The 17,247-nt window shown below is 41.7% G+C and overlaps 1 protein-coding gene across 9 annotated transcripts in view; it reads right to left on the reverse strand.

Annotated features, from left to right (window-relative positions):
* myo9bl (myosin IXb-like) overlaps positions 1-17,247 on the reverse strand; it is a 52,148-nt gene that overhangs the window by 18,583 nt on the left and 16,318 nt on the right. For all 9 annotated transcript variants that reach the window (XR_015088928.1, XM_086046864.1, XM_086046862.1 and 6 more), the window contains exons 2-11: positions 15,515-15,738; positions 15,213-15,432; positions 12,657-13,166; positions 4,140-4,234; positions 1,781-1,843; positions 1,280-1,379; positions 955-1,055; positions 453-582; positions 286-375; positions 50-166 (exon numbers count right to left, since the gene is read on the reverse strand). Coding sequence is in view for 8 of the 9 variants with exons in the window: in XM_086046864.1 (XP_085902990.1) it covers positions 50-166; positions 286-375; positions 453-582; positions 955-1,055; positions 1,280-1,379; positions 1,781-1,843; positions 4,140-4,234; positions 12,657-13,166; positions 15,213-15,432; positions 15,515-15,675 (1,587 nt within the window). In the remaining variant the exon portion in view is untranslated. The remainder of the gene's footprint in view (positions 1-49; positions 167-285; positions 376-452; positions 583-954; positions 1,056-1,279; positions 1,380-1,780; positions 1,844-4,139; positions 4,235-12,656; positions 13,167-15,212; positions 15,433-15,514; positions 15,739-17,247) is intronic.

Here is a 17,247-nt window from a genome sequence, read left to right on the forward strand (position 1 = left end):
CTGCACCACTGATTTTGTGTGGAAACTATTCATGAGTTTTGTATCTCACTGGGACAGATTCCTCCATGTCTCTCTTGTTAAGCAGTGCATGATTAATGCGTAGGACAATCCAGTCAAATAAGGCACTGTATAGAGATTTTGCCATCGAGTCTCTGGCCGTGATTGCCTGACGTGACAGGAAGGACAGACAGAAAAGGATGATGAGAGGTGGCTTGTTGTGCCTTCAGATGTCAATCCCAAACAAATAAGATGATTGTGCATTGGGCGCGGGGGCCCAGCAGATACCTCCGAGTGGCTATAGGGGAGGATCAGCTTGTCGTTGACTGTCACCGTTTTCCTCTTTGTCAGCGCTTCAACCAGCAGCTCCTCTTTGACCTAAGGGAGACCACCATGTTTCAGGCTTGCACGCAGCTGATCAAACATGGTCCCGTCTAGTAAAATACACACAATACCTTCAGCAGGTCAGAGAGAGTGGCCAAGACCTCTGGCGGCCCCACCTCCAAGCCCTCGTCTCGGCCTGTCGACTTCCTCTGGTAGGTCACGTTGCCAAGATACAAGATGGCCGAAAGCACAGAAAAAATCCTGAAATACAGACACTTAACATAAAACCGAAAGCAGTAACATACAGTATGTAATACATGGAGGACAACAGTGTAAACATGTGACCTTTGATACTTTAATCAATGTAGCTTTAACAGTTATGAAACTGAAGGCGACGTGTACTGTACACAATTAAACTACTTTATTGACTTGCTAGTTTGTTCCTGTTTTTCAAGCTTTTGAAATACAACGATCGAAGAAAAAAAAACACCACAGGACACTGGCAAATTGCAGGGATGGATTCCTGTATTTCCTATTGAAACATTTCCCTAAGCACGTTCTGAGTAGTATTAGACTTTTTCCTGAAAAATAAGTTAACTATTAAACTGCACGTAACGTTGACCATTCACTCACTGCTTCTTGGTAGCTGGAAGGAAGCCAACCATCTCCATGGCCTGCTGCAGTCTTTCAAAGTCATGATGCAGGTCCTCCTCATCTTCAATCTTAAAGTTTTGCTACAGAAAATACACAGAAGGTTAATGAGTGAGTGTGAAACCAACAACACCAGAAAGGACAGAACAAGAGAAGAGTTGACGACCAAACAAAAACAAAACAAAAAAAAAAACAGCTTGAAAATATTCATTAAAAGTTCAGTCCGTCAATTATAGTTTAACTATGACATGCTAACCACTGGTTATAATGTAATTATATGGTTGAGACAAAATTTTCTTCTTCCTACCTGCTTGAGGTAGAAGTAATCTTCAGGTGGCAACAACTTGAACTCTTTCCTTTCCTCCTCGGAAGCGCCCAACAACAGGTAGTAAAACACGTGATAGTTCCTAAAACACAACAAATTGTTGATTAGATTAACTAATTGCATAATGCTAAATTAGATATACCCTGTACATAAGTAATACAGACAGGTAACGGATCATAGTTCAGTGAATTCCCTCATTGTCTTTTTATCCCCATCTGCAGGGATGGTACCCAAAATATTTTTGCATAATTTTTAGCGTAGATAGATCATTTTCAATTGGTCATTTGAAATATACTGTAGCTCGCAAGACAAAAAAGTGTGGTCCCCGCTGGTTTAGATGTATAACAAGATTATGTCAACAGCTGAGGTCCAAAATCATATCCAACTCCCAGTGGTTCCCAGGGCAAGCTTCCCATATTTACAAAGAGTCCGTAAAGGCCAGACAGAGGGGGGGAAAGAGGTCGAGATCCTGCACGTCCCCACCTCTCATTCTTCTCTCTGGAGACTAGACGAGACTTCTCCAGGAGATACTTCTCCACAACAGCACTGCAAGAGAGAGAGCGTGAAATAGTGGTGAGAAAGAAGAAAAACAATGCACATGAATCACTTAACACTAAAGGCCATCATGTTTTTGTGTATGTGTGAGCGTGTATTCAGGTCACGTGAGAGAGGACTAGTAAGAAATAAGGGGAGAAACCGGAGGAGACGTGAGGGCAGATGGTTGAAACAATCAAAGGGTGAACAAAGGATAGGGTCTAATGGAAGACACACATAACACACACGGACGGCCACTGGAGAAAACTGTGGGCTTCATTTATTTTATTGCATGGTAAGTGTGTGAGACTGAGAGGCTCCTGCAGGGGCTCCAAAAAAAAAAAAAAAAGGAAGGTGTGCTTTCAGACCGGTGCAATCATGAGACAAACCATTTTAAAAGCAGTGCTATTTACCCACTCCATAAAGCCAAGGCCAAAAAGTGGTCTGAATCAGACTTTACAAGCTGCGGTTGTTTTTTCAATAGCCAGGCATAACAACTCCTGACAAACTAAGAATAGAGGTAGGGGGTCAGAGTTGGAGGAATGGATGCATATTCAAATTCGGCCATTCCCTGCGCCAAGGTGGAATGGCTCTTGTGCAGGCACCAGTGAGGAAGAAAACAGCACAGCGTAAGGCGATCTTCCTCTACGGACTGTTTGAAGAATGGCCACTAGAGATGGTGAGATAGACAGACTGCCTTTGTTACAAGTCCAGATCCTCTGCTATAGGACGGATGTGAAGTCAAAGGCGACAAGCACATCTGCTGCGGGTGAACTCCAATCTGGCATTTCCTTGTCTAAGAGACACCAACCCTCCTGATTGGATTACAATCCAATTGAATTCAAGGAGAGAACAATTCAGTAGAGCATGATGAGACTTTGTGCCATAAATGGAAAATGCCTTGTTGGGATATAAGGCAAACTATCACTATTACATTGAACAACTCACAGTTGTCACCACAAACATTTGTTGCTATCCAAAGATGTTCATACATTTAATGTTTTTGAAATATTTAGGCAGAATAGTCCTTGTCCGAACGAAATTATGGACATGCAAAAATGGCTTCGGGGGCTGAACACATACTTCGAGCGGGGATGGGAATAGGGTCAATTGCATAATAACGCCTTAATTTCGCTCATGCAATTTCCCTCACAAGATTACTGAAGTATGTAAAGTATATTTATTTATCCCTTCATCTCTCTGTCCATCTTCTACTACTCATATTGTTAAGTGTAATGAGCCTACCCTGGCTGACTTTAGGCAAGAGGCTGGTCTTCCAGTCAGTCAGAGTCTCTCTGTCATTTATGGGTAATTTAGACATTCAAATGGAACTAACATATCCATATTTTTGGAATGTGGGAGGAAGCCGGAATACACAGAGAAACCCCACACGAGCACGGGAAGAACAAACTACACAGAGAAAGATCACAGATTCAACCCAGAAACCTTTGACTGCAAGGTAGATGCACAAACCACATTTCATCCATCTAATAGCAGCACTATTAGTGAGTGCACTACCAGGTTGCAACCAGCAAAGGTGCTGTTAAGTCAGTCTTAACTTATTTGCGGTCTACAAAACAACAACATGCAATGGGCTACCTGGGCCACATCCACACAGACTTGTGTTAAGTCAATCTACTCCGGGCAAAATTCTTGCCAATATAACACTAACATGGGAACAGAATACAGATTAAAATAATACATGACAACATTAATTGAAGCTTACCTATAGCAGACCTTTGTCATCAAAACACTGCATTAATATTCTATATTGAAACCAGCATAATTCATAGTTAAAAGATTTAAACACTCTATTTTGAACAGCATTCATCAATTAGATTTATCAAATTTATGTTTCGGGTCAGGCATCTGCTCAAAAAAATTACACTTCTTATCCAGGTTGGTTTATTAAAACAAACCATGTCATCAGTCTTTGTTTGTTTTCAAAACAAAGTGAACGGGCAAGGTGTGGGCTGAAGTCTGAATGTTTTCTAAAGCTTTTTCCATTCTTGATCTTTATGTCTGTTAAGACGTTGTATTGAGCAGCCCACAGCAGATGAGGAAGTGACATGGTCACCCAAACTTTGATGGAGCTCCTTACCGGAGCCTGTGGGCTGAGAAAAAGGAAGTACCTGATAGTGGTTGAAAGTCTATGCCGCCCCCCCCCCCCCACCCCCACACATAAGAGAGGAAAAGCACATGACCATTCAAAGAGGAAGCGATTGGGTTAAAGAAGTGATCTCAATAACAACTTACAGGAAGATGCTACACAGCACAAAAACAGCCATTTGTGATGTTAATTACTCACCCTCTCACCACTCCAGTCTCAAGGTAATTAACCTGGATGAATTTACCAAAACGGCTGGAGTTGTTATTGTGGGCTGTCTTGGCGTTTCCAAAGGCCTGAAGGAGGTAACAGAGAAAAAAAAAACAAGGATTTGTCCAGGGTAGTAAAGTTATTTTTACATTAATGGAACACCCCACAAAGTCAAGTACAGCACCGGTACTTGAAACAACTTCATACTGTCCTGGACACAAACTATCGAAACTGTTTTTGTTACTGCACCGAATCCAAAACCTCATTGTACATCGTCATTCAATCGTGAGAAATTTCATTGAAAATGCATCCAAGTACAAAAATAAAATTACAGCGAAAGAATGCCATGAGCAAGCAATCGGCAGATCAATCTGTACTGAGCAAAGTCGTGACATTAAACCACCGTGACACCAAAGAAACTCTATAGTGCAGGGGTTACATCTTGTTTTTAAACAGCAGCTGAGACCACTGATGTGGGTGGTATCATGTTCACGGCTGTGTGTGTGTGTGTCATGGGGGCTAAGCATCTGCAACTCATTGTCCCCTCTCTCCAGCCACCTCCTTCAAAATCTTATCACTCATTTCCCTGTTCAGAATGTGGATGTGTGCGAGTGTGTGTGTGCATACGTGTGGGTGTGTGTGTGCACTCATAGCAGGTCAGTTATGATAAATGAAAGAGGAACAGCCACGCTGAACCACAGTGCCAGACTGGTGTGCCACGAGCAGAGACAGTCAAGCCACCAGGCCTCACTGGGGGCCCCTCGTTTCTCGCATTGATGTTAACAGAATAGCTCACGCTTTTTTTTTTTTTTTTTTTACTTAATGATGCTCACATGGTTACAGATACACACACAAGTACAACAAAAGGCCACCGCAAGAGAAGTTGACTCTGTGCATGTTAAATAGGAACCACATTGTATGCTCCGAAGCAGGGGCAAGCTTAATTTGTTACAGTGGTGTCTTCTTTAGAGTCCAAAGAGTAAAGTTGTGAGCCATTTCTGTTGCTTTCATATACAACGCAGCTTCAGTCAGTTTGCGTTTGTACAATCACAATTTCAACTCATTCCAGTACAGGTGAGACTACCTAGTTAGTACTTATCCACACATTGGGCTTTCTAATCTTTTCTCTGCTGGATTTACACTGCTGGTTTACACTGACCCAATTCTGGATTTCTTCTTAATGTGGCCCAGTTTGGTTATTCTTCTTGGCAGTGTAACCAGAGGGGGAAAAACATGCATAGAAACGGATGCCAAACCAGGCCTTGGTCCTATGTGGATAAAAATCACATATGAATCAATCCAAAATGTGTGCATTTTCAACGACGAATGTAACATGTTACTTTTTCCTGTCAACCAACTATAGTTACTCTTCTAACCGTACCGGTACTCAAACAATGGACACACATTTGATCAAAACTATGTGTTTGCTCTCAGGTGGATGTACAACAAAATTACGGGAAATTATTTAATGCAGAAGTTACCAAACATACACTGCCGTCCATAAATATTGTCACCCCTGGTTAAGATGTGCTTTTTTTTTTTTTTAGATTCTGATAAATGTAGTCTTTTTCTATATAATATAGGACCAAAATGGCACCTAATCTTCAACTATAATGTTTCACAAGATGGAAGAATACAGAAAGAGGGCTCTTCGGCCATTCCTCTTTAAACACTGTCTCTAAAGCATCCAGCGACCTGGGTCCTCTCCTTATTAGCGCACGCCACAGGTTTTCAATGGGGTTGAGGTTTGGGGACTGAGATGGCCACAGGAGGAGCTTGATTCTGTGTCTGGTGAACTATTTCTACAATTTTCAGTGTGAGCTTCTGCTTCTGCAATAAAAATGGAAGTCATTTTAAGGCTTTTAACACGTTAACACGAGGAGTACTAGGATTTTGACACAAGAAATAAGAGACCCGTCAATTTGACCCGTCAAAACAATCCCATTTTTTCCAAACAAATGTATCTCACAATTCAGTATACATCAATAATCATGCTCATAGATGTACATAAGAAAATAAAATGACTGCCGTTGTTTGCCGTACCATTTAAAATAAGGAGTACAGAGTATGGCAAATAGTTTTCAACGAAAACTAGCTTGTGCGGTTGACTACCAGGTTTATAGACAAAGTCATTATTAGTTATAACATAAGTTATGAACTGTCCGCCCCAAAAAATGTGAGGAAGAGCGGGACCGCAACTCCGGAACCTGTGATGAAGTGAGGTTTATTGCCCTGTAAAAGTCAAATGCAGAAAAATATGGCTAATTTGTGGTAATTCTGTATAAAGTAGGCTAGTTATGATATATTGGTGGAATTCTACACACAGTACTATCATTCACCTTTAAATACACATTCAAACCTACATTTCACTTGAGAATCACCACAAGTCTTTTCTCCCTCAATTCTCACTGCATCTCACCGAGCTGTTTCCATTGACCGGCTCTAGCAAGCTTGGAGCCAAATGCACAAAAGCCTGGGAAATCTCAGCTAAGTGGAGGCCTCTGCACCATGAAGTGAATACTAAACATGTCACAGCATCATCACAGCAGGCCAACATGCCCATGAGGGGCAGATGTGATTGGCTCTGAGGCGCAGCAGGCATGAGGATGTGAATTGACACATTGTCAAAACCACATCTTTGGAGAAATGCAGTGGTATTTGCATTCTTAACAAATTGGGGGTTGCAGAGTTTATGGAAAGGGAAAAGGGAAGCAATAGAGAGAGGTTGAGAGAGACAGAAGAAGGTAACTAGAAATCTGTGAACACATAAGCACATTGCTGGTGTGCATATGCAAGCTTTTATGATGATGAGGCTGTCTTAAGTGATTTTTTTTTTTTTATGTAAACCAGATTCTTTGGTGCCAGCTATCCAGTACATTTCCACTTGAGCGCAGCCAAAGTGACGAGAATGAAAGCTAACATCCCCATAGAACCACACACAAAGTTTTTGGAATTCAAACTAAGGGAGTTCTTCCGCAAACAGTGTCATTTATAATCCATTTGTCTTGCACAACAATCAGACCAGATTATAACCTTTTATAAAGTCATTAAAATAGGTCTAATGTAGTTTTGGCTCAAGATGAGTATTGAGCTTTTTAGACATTGGCTGCAGACTGGATATTAAGCCTTACGATTAATAACACTGGGGCACTTGCATCCTCTCAAGTGTGGCCTCAGCGGTCAAGCTTGATTTAAACAGCTCCGCGAGTGCTGCCAAGGTCGTGACACTCACACCTCTCTGCAGACTGAATTTGTTCACCGGGGACTCGGCATTGTCCAACTGTCACGGATTCCTCCATTCACAAAACAACGGCAAGCTCTCATGGCAAAACCAGGCCAAACCATGTGGTCATTCTTGTTTCCCTTTAAGCCCCATTTGAATTGATAAGCTCTTCAAATGCCTGTGTAACTTTACATGCAAGTACTGCAGTATGTAAACAAATGGCCACTCAAAGCAGCCAAGTTGCCGAAACTATGAGTTTAATGCCAGTTCTGAAAAATATACTTTGTTGAAGTCATATGATGTGGGCAGTGATTAAAAGCAACCGCGTCGCTACACAGTTCCTCATCTATACTTGGCCCTCCATCACAGTGGCATTAATCTTGCTCAACACAAAACATCTTCAGATTCTCTCAGACACTATCATGTTATTCTTTTGAGTACAATCACAGCATCGGTAGTACTCGAAGGTGCATAAATTAATTAAATAGTGGCAATGTTTTTATCTAAGTCCAGTTTACCGAGCCACTACATGATAAGCACAGCCTCTCTAAACTATCAATTTACTGCCAAATGACGAGGCAGTACTTGTTACACCTCTGAGCAAGTCAAAGTACATGTTTTCAAATAAAATGCAATCTAGCCTCAACCTAGAAGAACACAAAAAGCACAAAGTTGTGAAGTAGGAGAAAAACAACATCATGGAACAGTGACAGCCGACACTCTGCGAACTCATAGGCCACATATGCGTCGTGCAAAATCCTGAGTGGTGTGACCACTGGTAAGTGACTGCAGCTGAGCATTAGATACAGTGAACAATGGCGCTTATCAAGATGTCCTCGCAAGAACATAATAGGCAAGTGTACTCTGCATAATGTTTCCAACTTAACTATTTTCTGCCAACGTGAAAACTCCTTTGTGCACGTGAAGACCCCTGCAATCAAACCGACGCTCAGCAAAATTGGCAGACGTGACCGGCCTTTCTTTGCAAGTGCAGTGCAACAACACAAGACTTAAGTCCTCAAACCGTTGGGGTGGTTCTGGTATATTGTTCACATGATGTGGTTGTGCACGTGTGCAGTTTAACAGCTACTGGCAGGACTTCTCTGCCCTGTGCCTTCAGTTTCCTGTGGCCAAGCCAGGCAAGCAGGGAAAGTAGATATACATGTCAGATGTTATGGGTTTGAAAAGGTGAATGAAGTTTTCAAGACCTAGATTTGCTCCTCTTGTGGTCTAGTGTTTTACCAGACTAGAGCCATTTCAAGAAGCCCCACCCATGTCTTCTTGGGTACATCAATCTTCAGCTTATGCTGTGGTCAAAGTCCCACAAATAGGTCCTGAAGACGGCTGTAGCATGTTGCCACATGTAAGCTGTGGCCTACATGTAGCAACTGTGTTGCTACAAGAACCGGCTTGTTCTGCTCTTCACCTCAGTTCTGAATAAAGTGATTGCATTGTTTTTGTCGTTTTGCGTGCGCGTAGCTCAAGTGACGTGTCAGCCAAAACTCAATAAAGCTAGTTCCTCCATTCTCCACTCAATGTCACCCAGCCAGCTCAAACATAGATGGGCATAATATGGTGAAACTGCAACATACTGTATACAGTAACTCAGAGATACACAATGCATCTGCAGACAGAATGGTCAGCTTCTCCTCTGCACTTCCTGAACCATACAAATACAATAGTCTGGTCTATCCACACCCCGTAAGGGTTCTGGAAAAAAAATAAGGAGAACTACTGCCGTAACTTCCCATGTTGTAGCCGTTTCCTGTTAAATAAGGTTCCGGATGATAGGAACTCCCTGTGAAGTTATGTCTGAGTCTGAATTCAGGGCTGCATGGAGCATGGCTACATTTATAACGCAGATTCCTGACAGTTAATCTTTACAGAGCAGCTGACCTGTCTTCTATGTGTCAACCAATTCTGTGAATAGGGGCAGATCCTAAATGTGTTTCAAAAGGGGGTGGGGGGGGGAAACGGAGGAACAACCAGCCAGACCAGTTTAAAAAGTAATACAATACTCATTGTCTATGTGAGGCTTTCATTGTTAAAAGCGCACACTGAAGAAGGTTGTGAGGACACCATATTCATTCAATTAATTATCAAAAGAAAGTGTGTAAAAATACCATTTGATTGTACAGAACGCACAATAGATGTATCATGTATCATATTACAGAGAGTATTAAGTGTCTATTACAGAGAGTATTAAATGTCTATTACAGGGAATGATGTTGGTAGAATGCATTTTTATACATTGCAATATTTGAAACAGTAGTGAATATTTTTTTCTCCCCAAATAATCAATTCATCCATCCATCCATCCATCTTCTCAATCATGTATCCTCAATAGGGTCACGGGTATGCTAGTGGGTATCCCAGCTTATGTTGTTAAATAAATAATACAAGTTACAAATATAACATACCGGTACTCTTTATTGTACCACAGCCTCTGTCACTCACTGAAAGGTTCTGACTCTCAAAGGCTCCAAACTGCTTACAGCAAGACATTCTTTAAATTCCACCAAAAATGTCAGCTTTACAGATGCGCTGCTTGCTCTGGTCTATACTGTTAAGATGTAAGAAGGAGGAGGAGGAGAAAAAGGAGAAGAGGAATGCTCAATATGACATTGGAATAGAAAGAGGAGTTCAGAACATTTAGGGATTCTCCTATCCCTCTATAAAAAAATACCAGCCATAGCAAAGGTAATTACCAAGTCACCAAGTAGTGTCTCTTTGTTTTGATAATGGGGGAAAAGGAGGAGCCTTTTTGCGGTGTGGCATTCATTTGCTCACATGGACAACACACATTACGCTGGTCAACAAATATTTACATTTTTGATTTTTTCAATGTACATAAAGTCATCTCTGATTAACCTTTGCTGTTGACCAGTGTTATCAATTGGAGCACGACACCTACAACAGAATAGAAATGAGGTGGCGCACAATACTAAAGTAGGATGGCTGCTTTGCAAAGTAGTTTCAGGTTGAGGCCATTGAGTCCAGCAGCACAAATAATGATCTCACCTCCTCAAAATGTGACCCAGGTCTGTCGAGCTCCCCTACAGCCACAGCGTAGACGCACAGAGCGCACACCCTCTTTGCATTTTCAACCACTGTAATCGGATCAGTATCCAGTGCAAAAAAAGTACAATCTTTAGGAAAGTTAGGGGTTCTTTTGTACTAGTAAATGTGCTGAAAGAAACATTCTCTCTCTTTAAATCTCAATTTCAAGTTGTCATACGATGGAAGCACTACTCGAGTGGAGAGAAACTACAGGGGAACATACTTTGAGAGGTTATTACTTCCTCTTTAAATAGACTTTAGGTTCACATTATCTGTGTAATAAGTTAACTACAAAAGCTGTAAGGAGGTGTCAAAGTAGACGTTTTTTTCCACATAAATCTCTTCTTCGTAGAGCATGTGGAAAAATGTCAAAAGCACTCTACTTCTGAATGAAAGCAACTTTTGATGTAATGTTGCTGCAGTTGTACGTGAGCCAGGATGATTGACAAACTGGAACCCGATCTCTGCCTCTTGTACTGACGAGGCCAACAAAGCCCAATCCCGTCTCCTTGTCTCCCTCTGCAACCACAGCTCTGGACAGGACTGAAACAGACTGCATTCTGGGAATGAACGGCGGCCATGCGTTTGCCAATGGGACCAGAACTCTGCTGATGGAGGGGAAAATTCCTCCATCAGACTGACGCACATTAAGGGACCAAGGCTTAACTTACTCGGCTGCATCTTAAAGTCGCAGCACTTTTGTGAGTGCCTTTTTGAGTGCTGAGTCAAGAAGGTCAAGGGACAAAAGTCATGAGGCAAATGACGGATGGCTGACACGTGCTTTTAAGTGACTGTAGCCCTGGCCCTCTGTGTATTTACTTCTCCTCTACTGCGGCGCAATCCACTTAACTTACTATTACAGGTCTAGGCTGATGTTCTCTTTCAAATGTTTGGTACTTCCACATTCCACACATGGCTTTTCTGGATAAAAGGAGTATTTTTAGCCCCGTTACTGCGCAGTATAAAACTGAAAATATGTGGTGATTTACTTTCGGATTAACACTAAGAGCATTTAGAGAAACACAATTGTGAAAACCATTCCACTGACTGAAATAATGTAGTGTTGAATTGAATATGCAGTCAGAAGAGGGATTGGGACATTTGAGTCCCATCTGTCCTCAGGCATAACACTTCAGTCATTCTTTTTTTTTTTTTTAATCTCTACTCCTGTGCTTCTAAAATAAACATTCATCCAGATCACTGGGCTCACAGGAAGCTCAGAATATATTGGGACCCATTCAGATGCACACAGCGCTGTTTATAGCACAACAAAAGTCCACAATACAGTAAAGCACAGCAATGTTTCATTGCAGGAGTGCTAAACAATGACTATTTTGTGGGATGTAAATGCTGAGAATTATTTCAAATTATTCTACCATTAAAAGTGACTGAGACTGTTTCTTATTACCGGGAGGGGAATAACAAAATAAGAAATAAATACCACATATTCATAGCCAAGTAGAATAAACTAAACTAAATAATACAAGGGCATTTACTGGCAGTCCCTTTTTGTAAAAGTAGAGACAGATGTCTACAAATGTCTTCTTGCGTTACAGATTTAGTAAGAATGTGTTCATATGATGCCAACAGAAATAGAGGACAGAATCATGTGAGGGGTTAACAAAGAAACATTCCAATTTTTTTTTTTTTTTGCAGGGGGAGACCATAGTCTTTATGGTAAAGCATTTAACACTACACGGCAACGATCATATGTCCGTCCTACCTGGAGCTGCAGCCTGAAATGACATTTCCTTTCTTCTTTCATGGGAATTTTCTAACCACCATAACCGTCAAACTAAATATAATTCTTATACCGTTAAATAATCTAAAACACAAGTAGTCTCGTTCCTGCTTAGGTTTGTGCCTGCAATAGAGGCAAGTGTGACTCTTTTGAGAAAGCATGATCACTGACAACAAATGAATAAGAGCGAGGCATTTCCCACATGACTCAAGCCAGTGGTGGGTATGGATAACTGTGACATAATCTTTCCTTACGGTTGATGAGGCAAACAGACGAGTAGATCTGGCCTGATGACAGGCGAGCTTACCTGGTTACCCAGCACAGTCGGATTTCATTTGTTCTCTGCCTATTCCGATTGGGTGATGCATTGCCACCAAAAAGCCGCAATGCAAGCCAAAGTAGCAAAGAGATGAAGGTTCCCAATAGAAATTGCTCAGCAAGTGTTGCGTTCAGACACTTGCAGCCATAAACAGTATTCTCTTACCTCCAGGACTGGTCCTGCACCAAGTATAGTCCTCTCCACACCGCTGGCATAGCCTTTCTGGCTGAGTGCAGTCAAACAGTGGATGAGAAAGTTGGTACTTTGAGTCTTGCCTGAGCCGCTCTCCCCAGAGATGACAATACACTGGTTGACCTTCTTCCTGAGCATTGCATAGTAAGCCACATCCGCAATGGCAAAGATGTGCGGCTCCAGTTTGCCCAGCTGGTGGTTTTCGTACAGTTTAACATACTTTGGGTTGTAGATTGGCAGAAACTTGAAGGGGTTGATGGCAATGAGTATGCTGCCTGCGTAGGTGTAGATCTTTTTCTTGTAGAAGCGTGTGCGCAGGTTATTTAGGATGCTGTCCTCGTTGAGTTTGGGGAGGTTACAGAGGTCCGCAAAGTCATCCTGTGGAGGTGGAAGGAAGCCCCTGGCGGCAAGCCGCTGTGCCTCCTGCTCTTTGGACAGGGGTGGGAGGTGGACATAATGAATAGAGCCGTCGTTGTTCCTCTCCTGGATCAAGAAGAGCAAATGAAAGTATTCAATTTTCATAACTTCCATGAAATAATTCTCAGAAACAATTGGTCACGTAGATGAAAAGGACAACTGTTTAAAGGATGCCAGAATAATTAATTACTCAAAAATGGGGTGCACCAATTAGTTACAAGCATGAACACAACTTATTTGTTTGTTCCTATTTGCTAGACTGACTGTCTCCAAAATAGAGAAATGAAAACATCTCTGAATCATTTCCCAAACAGAGGATCATTTGAATAAATTTAGTTGAATGCCCATCAGTAACTGTTTACACTGAGGCTATCCACGAATCGGTGGTAACTTGAATTGGGTAGCGAATGGGCCATTAAAAACAAGCGCCGAATGAGTATTTCCTCGATTTGAGTTTGTGGGAGTACTTCGCATATGTGCAAGTCACAAGTAAGTCTCGAGTCGAGTCCCAAGTCACTCTTCAAGCAAATCCAGGTGCTACCAAATTTCAAGCAAGTCAAGTCATTACTTGGTTCAAGCCAGTCATAAAATCTTGCATTAACTTTGTAGGTTGTAATTTTTAAAGTTGATGGAAGTTAACGTACATGATTTTTTTTTTTGGGTCGGGGTGCTGCCACATCAAATATGGCGGATACGCTCACGACCACAAAAGTACTCTGCATAGAGTCTATAGTGCTCTATGTTAGACTCCATGTATCGATGTCTATGCTTACGATAACGACCGCTGTTTTAAACTGTATAGTTTAAAAATTAAAGTGTCCTTGGTGTCTAATCTATCGCTTTATTAGCTTCTAAATGAAATGTAGAACCGACATGAAGTATTTGACAAGCCATTGGTGAGCGAAACTGTCGGCTAACCTAGCTAGCTTTGGTTCACAGAGCTATCTTATATGCGTCGGACAGATGAAACGAAACTTATCGATGTTCTCTCCCATCTTCGAGTTTCAAACCTTGCATGTTGCTTATTGTCTTTTTCCCGGTTTCATCAAAACGATCATCCTTGAATCCCAAGACGTCTCCACATCTTTTTTTCCACTCAGCAACATGCCGGTGACATCGGTGTCTATGTTTTTATGAATAGAAGCTATCGAAGTGCACAGCACTTGACCTCGCTATTAAATAGGGGGCCGGGTGACTTTTGCATATGCGAACGGAAACGCCACAGTCAGGTTCGGACAGTTTTCACACACCATCCCACCCTTAGTTACGTTACTTAGCTGTACTTGAATGTTCGCAATCACATTTTTACTGGTCCTAAAGTGTTTGTATCGCTAGTTAAACTGTAAGGTTATTGTTTTACCTCTCTGTGGGTTTTGGAATGACAAATTAAGTTTGACGTCGTCGTCTTCATTCCGCGAAGTGCAAACCATGCGTTTTTCCATCCTATTTTTGTCAACGTCATGGACAAAATCATCCATTAATTCAAATCAGTGATCCTCTGAGTTGCTCCGACGTCGTTGGTGTTTACTTGCCACTTCACACTAACAAGTCACACTTACCGGGTTGCCAGGTAGGCACGAATGAACAAACCCCCTTTTTTTCCCCCCTCTTTCTTTCTTGATTTCCTTCCTAAAAAGGCAAACTGTGTTCAAATGCAGATTTAAAACTATAAACAAGATGACTTGTCAAGTCGCGTAGTTCAAGTCTAAGTCAAGTCGAGTCACTTCGATACCAAGTCCCAAGTAAAGTCAAGTCATTCGTACGTTTTTGGCAAGCAAGTCGCAAGCACTAAAAAATAGCAACTCGAGTCTGACGCGAGTCCCCCATCTCTGGTGTAGGTAAAGCACTATAAAAGTGCAATTTATTTACCATTATGATAAAATCGGATGTTTCATTTTTTGGACTATGACGTGTTTTTCGGCAAAAGTACATGTAGTAATCCATTCAAATGGATTCGGTGGTCACATAGTTAACAAGAGATTTGAGGTACGATTTTAGCCCATAGTTTACACTATCCCAAAAAGAAGACCCAAGTACCAACACATTGATTCGTTATATTAGAGAGATTCGTCTATTTTCTTCGGAATAGAAGAGAGCATGAGCATATGAGACCTGGAGTAAGAAGTAAAAGCCAAGGCTCCGCGGGTGCTGCTCCTGGGCTTTCCGAGGCCACAGCAGGAACCTCTGCACTGGAAGATCTCCAGCCTCCAGCACCCACTCTTCTCCTCCACTTTCCTTCACCTCTGCCAGCACATAGAGGCGACCAGGGTCCAGCCCCAGTGCCACGGCAGCATCCGAGATCACAGAAGCTGCTGTTGCATCCTTCTGCACTCTGATTAGTTGAGGAAAACAAATGTATCAGTGGTGTGTAAGAAATGACTGATGACATTATTGTAACACTGCGGCCCTCCCACCTCAGGTTGCAGCAGGTGGATGACTCAGCAGCAAGCCGTGGGTAGATCTGGAGCAGGTATGAGCGTCCGTTGTCATCGTTGGTGCTCGTCAGCACACCTCCTCCCCCCCTTACTCCACCTGCACTCATTGCCACGGCGGCACCACCATCTCTGACACTCATCCTGGGTCAGGGGGAGTTGCCTCAGCATGCCGCAGCTACCGCCTCCCTCTCACTACACAGCACCTGGAAGAAAATAAATCACGCTCTGATCAATGACAATTTTCACAGTTAGACTTTCACAAACACCTCAAGTATTTTAATGAAGTAGTTGACAATGTCTCTTTCTCTAACTAACAGAAGCAGCAAGTGAGGTATATAGACAGACAGCTAGTCCCTTACTGTGACTTTAAAGATGTGTTGTGTAATTGTGTAATTTTTATATGAATGACACACCAAATGATCATTTCACGGTTACTACTTGCTAGGGCTGGGATGGTACTCTTTTGTCCCAAGCCGATACGGATCCCAATACTTGGGTTGCGAGCCGATACATATTGCGATAATTAAATATTATAAATATATATATATTAAAAAAAATTGTAGGACAAACTTACTAGAGCATGGGTCATTTCAATGGTAAAACATGGAACAATCTTAAAACCCAAAACAGTGAATGTACTTTACCTAACAAGTCAACATGGAAAATTATTACTTTTATTAAATTAAGTAATGATAAGTTTACTTGGGCAGAATCATTAATAATTAACAATAATTTATCCATGAGGTCTTGGCCAGATCTTTAATTAATTACTTGCCTAATCCTAAACAGTGTTGGTGTGTGGTCATAAACTGTTTACATTGCCTGTTTTTTCAAGATGCTAAAAATAGACATTGGTGATGACACTTTAACCTCAGTTACTGCTGCTGATGCAGCAAAGATGCTGAACTCACCTACTGCATGAAAGCCCTGATACAGAAACAACACACAAGCAAAACCACAAAATGGTGCAATGACGACAACTCTGACTCATGTAAAACTTTGTGCTCGCATGAAAAATGAAGCCTAATTTTACCACAGCAGTTACTACTAATCAAGTGAAAACTGAAAACAGAATAAAAATCATCCAACAAAAACACAAACTAAAAAGGTGCATAAAAATACCACCACGTCAACCGCAAGAAATGTGACAATGTATTATTTCAAAAGGACGAGATCATTTCTCAGTTACAATTTGGGGCTTTTGGGCAAACAACTCAGTGTGCTGCATTACAATAAACAACTGCAAAACAAAGACACACAAAATACTGCATTGCTACATCACTATCATGTTGCCAGTGAGGACTCCATTTGTCAACTATACACTCAAGATCCATACCACAGGGGCAGATTTATCATGACAGCAGCTGGGTAGAGTCTTGTGATGTATCGTGTAGCATGGCCCTGTATTAATAATGAATGCTTGGTAAACTGTAAGCCACCCTTGGGGAAACAGGGACTGCTTTAAATCACAGCCCTGCACGGTATAGCAGGCAGACCATGCTGCTTTCGTAACCTGAGATCCATCCTGGAAGCACGAGGGCTTGAGAGTCTATCACTTTTCTCATTCAAGGAGATACTGTTTATTTTGCCACCTAGAAAAATAAGACATGTTATAGAACGAGATATGACCCGAGTAAAAGGAATAAGGCAAATGGAATGTTAGAATCATAAACTCTGTAATGACTGATCACAATCTTGTTAGTGTTTCTAAA

This window comes from Filicampus tigris, chromosome 12, assembly GCF_054856515.1.
Source record: "Filicampus tigris isolate MCC_2025a chromosome 12, RoL_Ftig_1.0, whole genome shotgun sequence".
Classification (NCBI taxonomy): Eukaryota; Metazoa; Chordata; class Actinopteri; order Syngnathiformes; family Syngnathidae; genus Filicampus; species Filicampus tigris.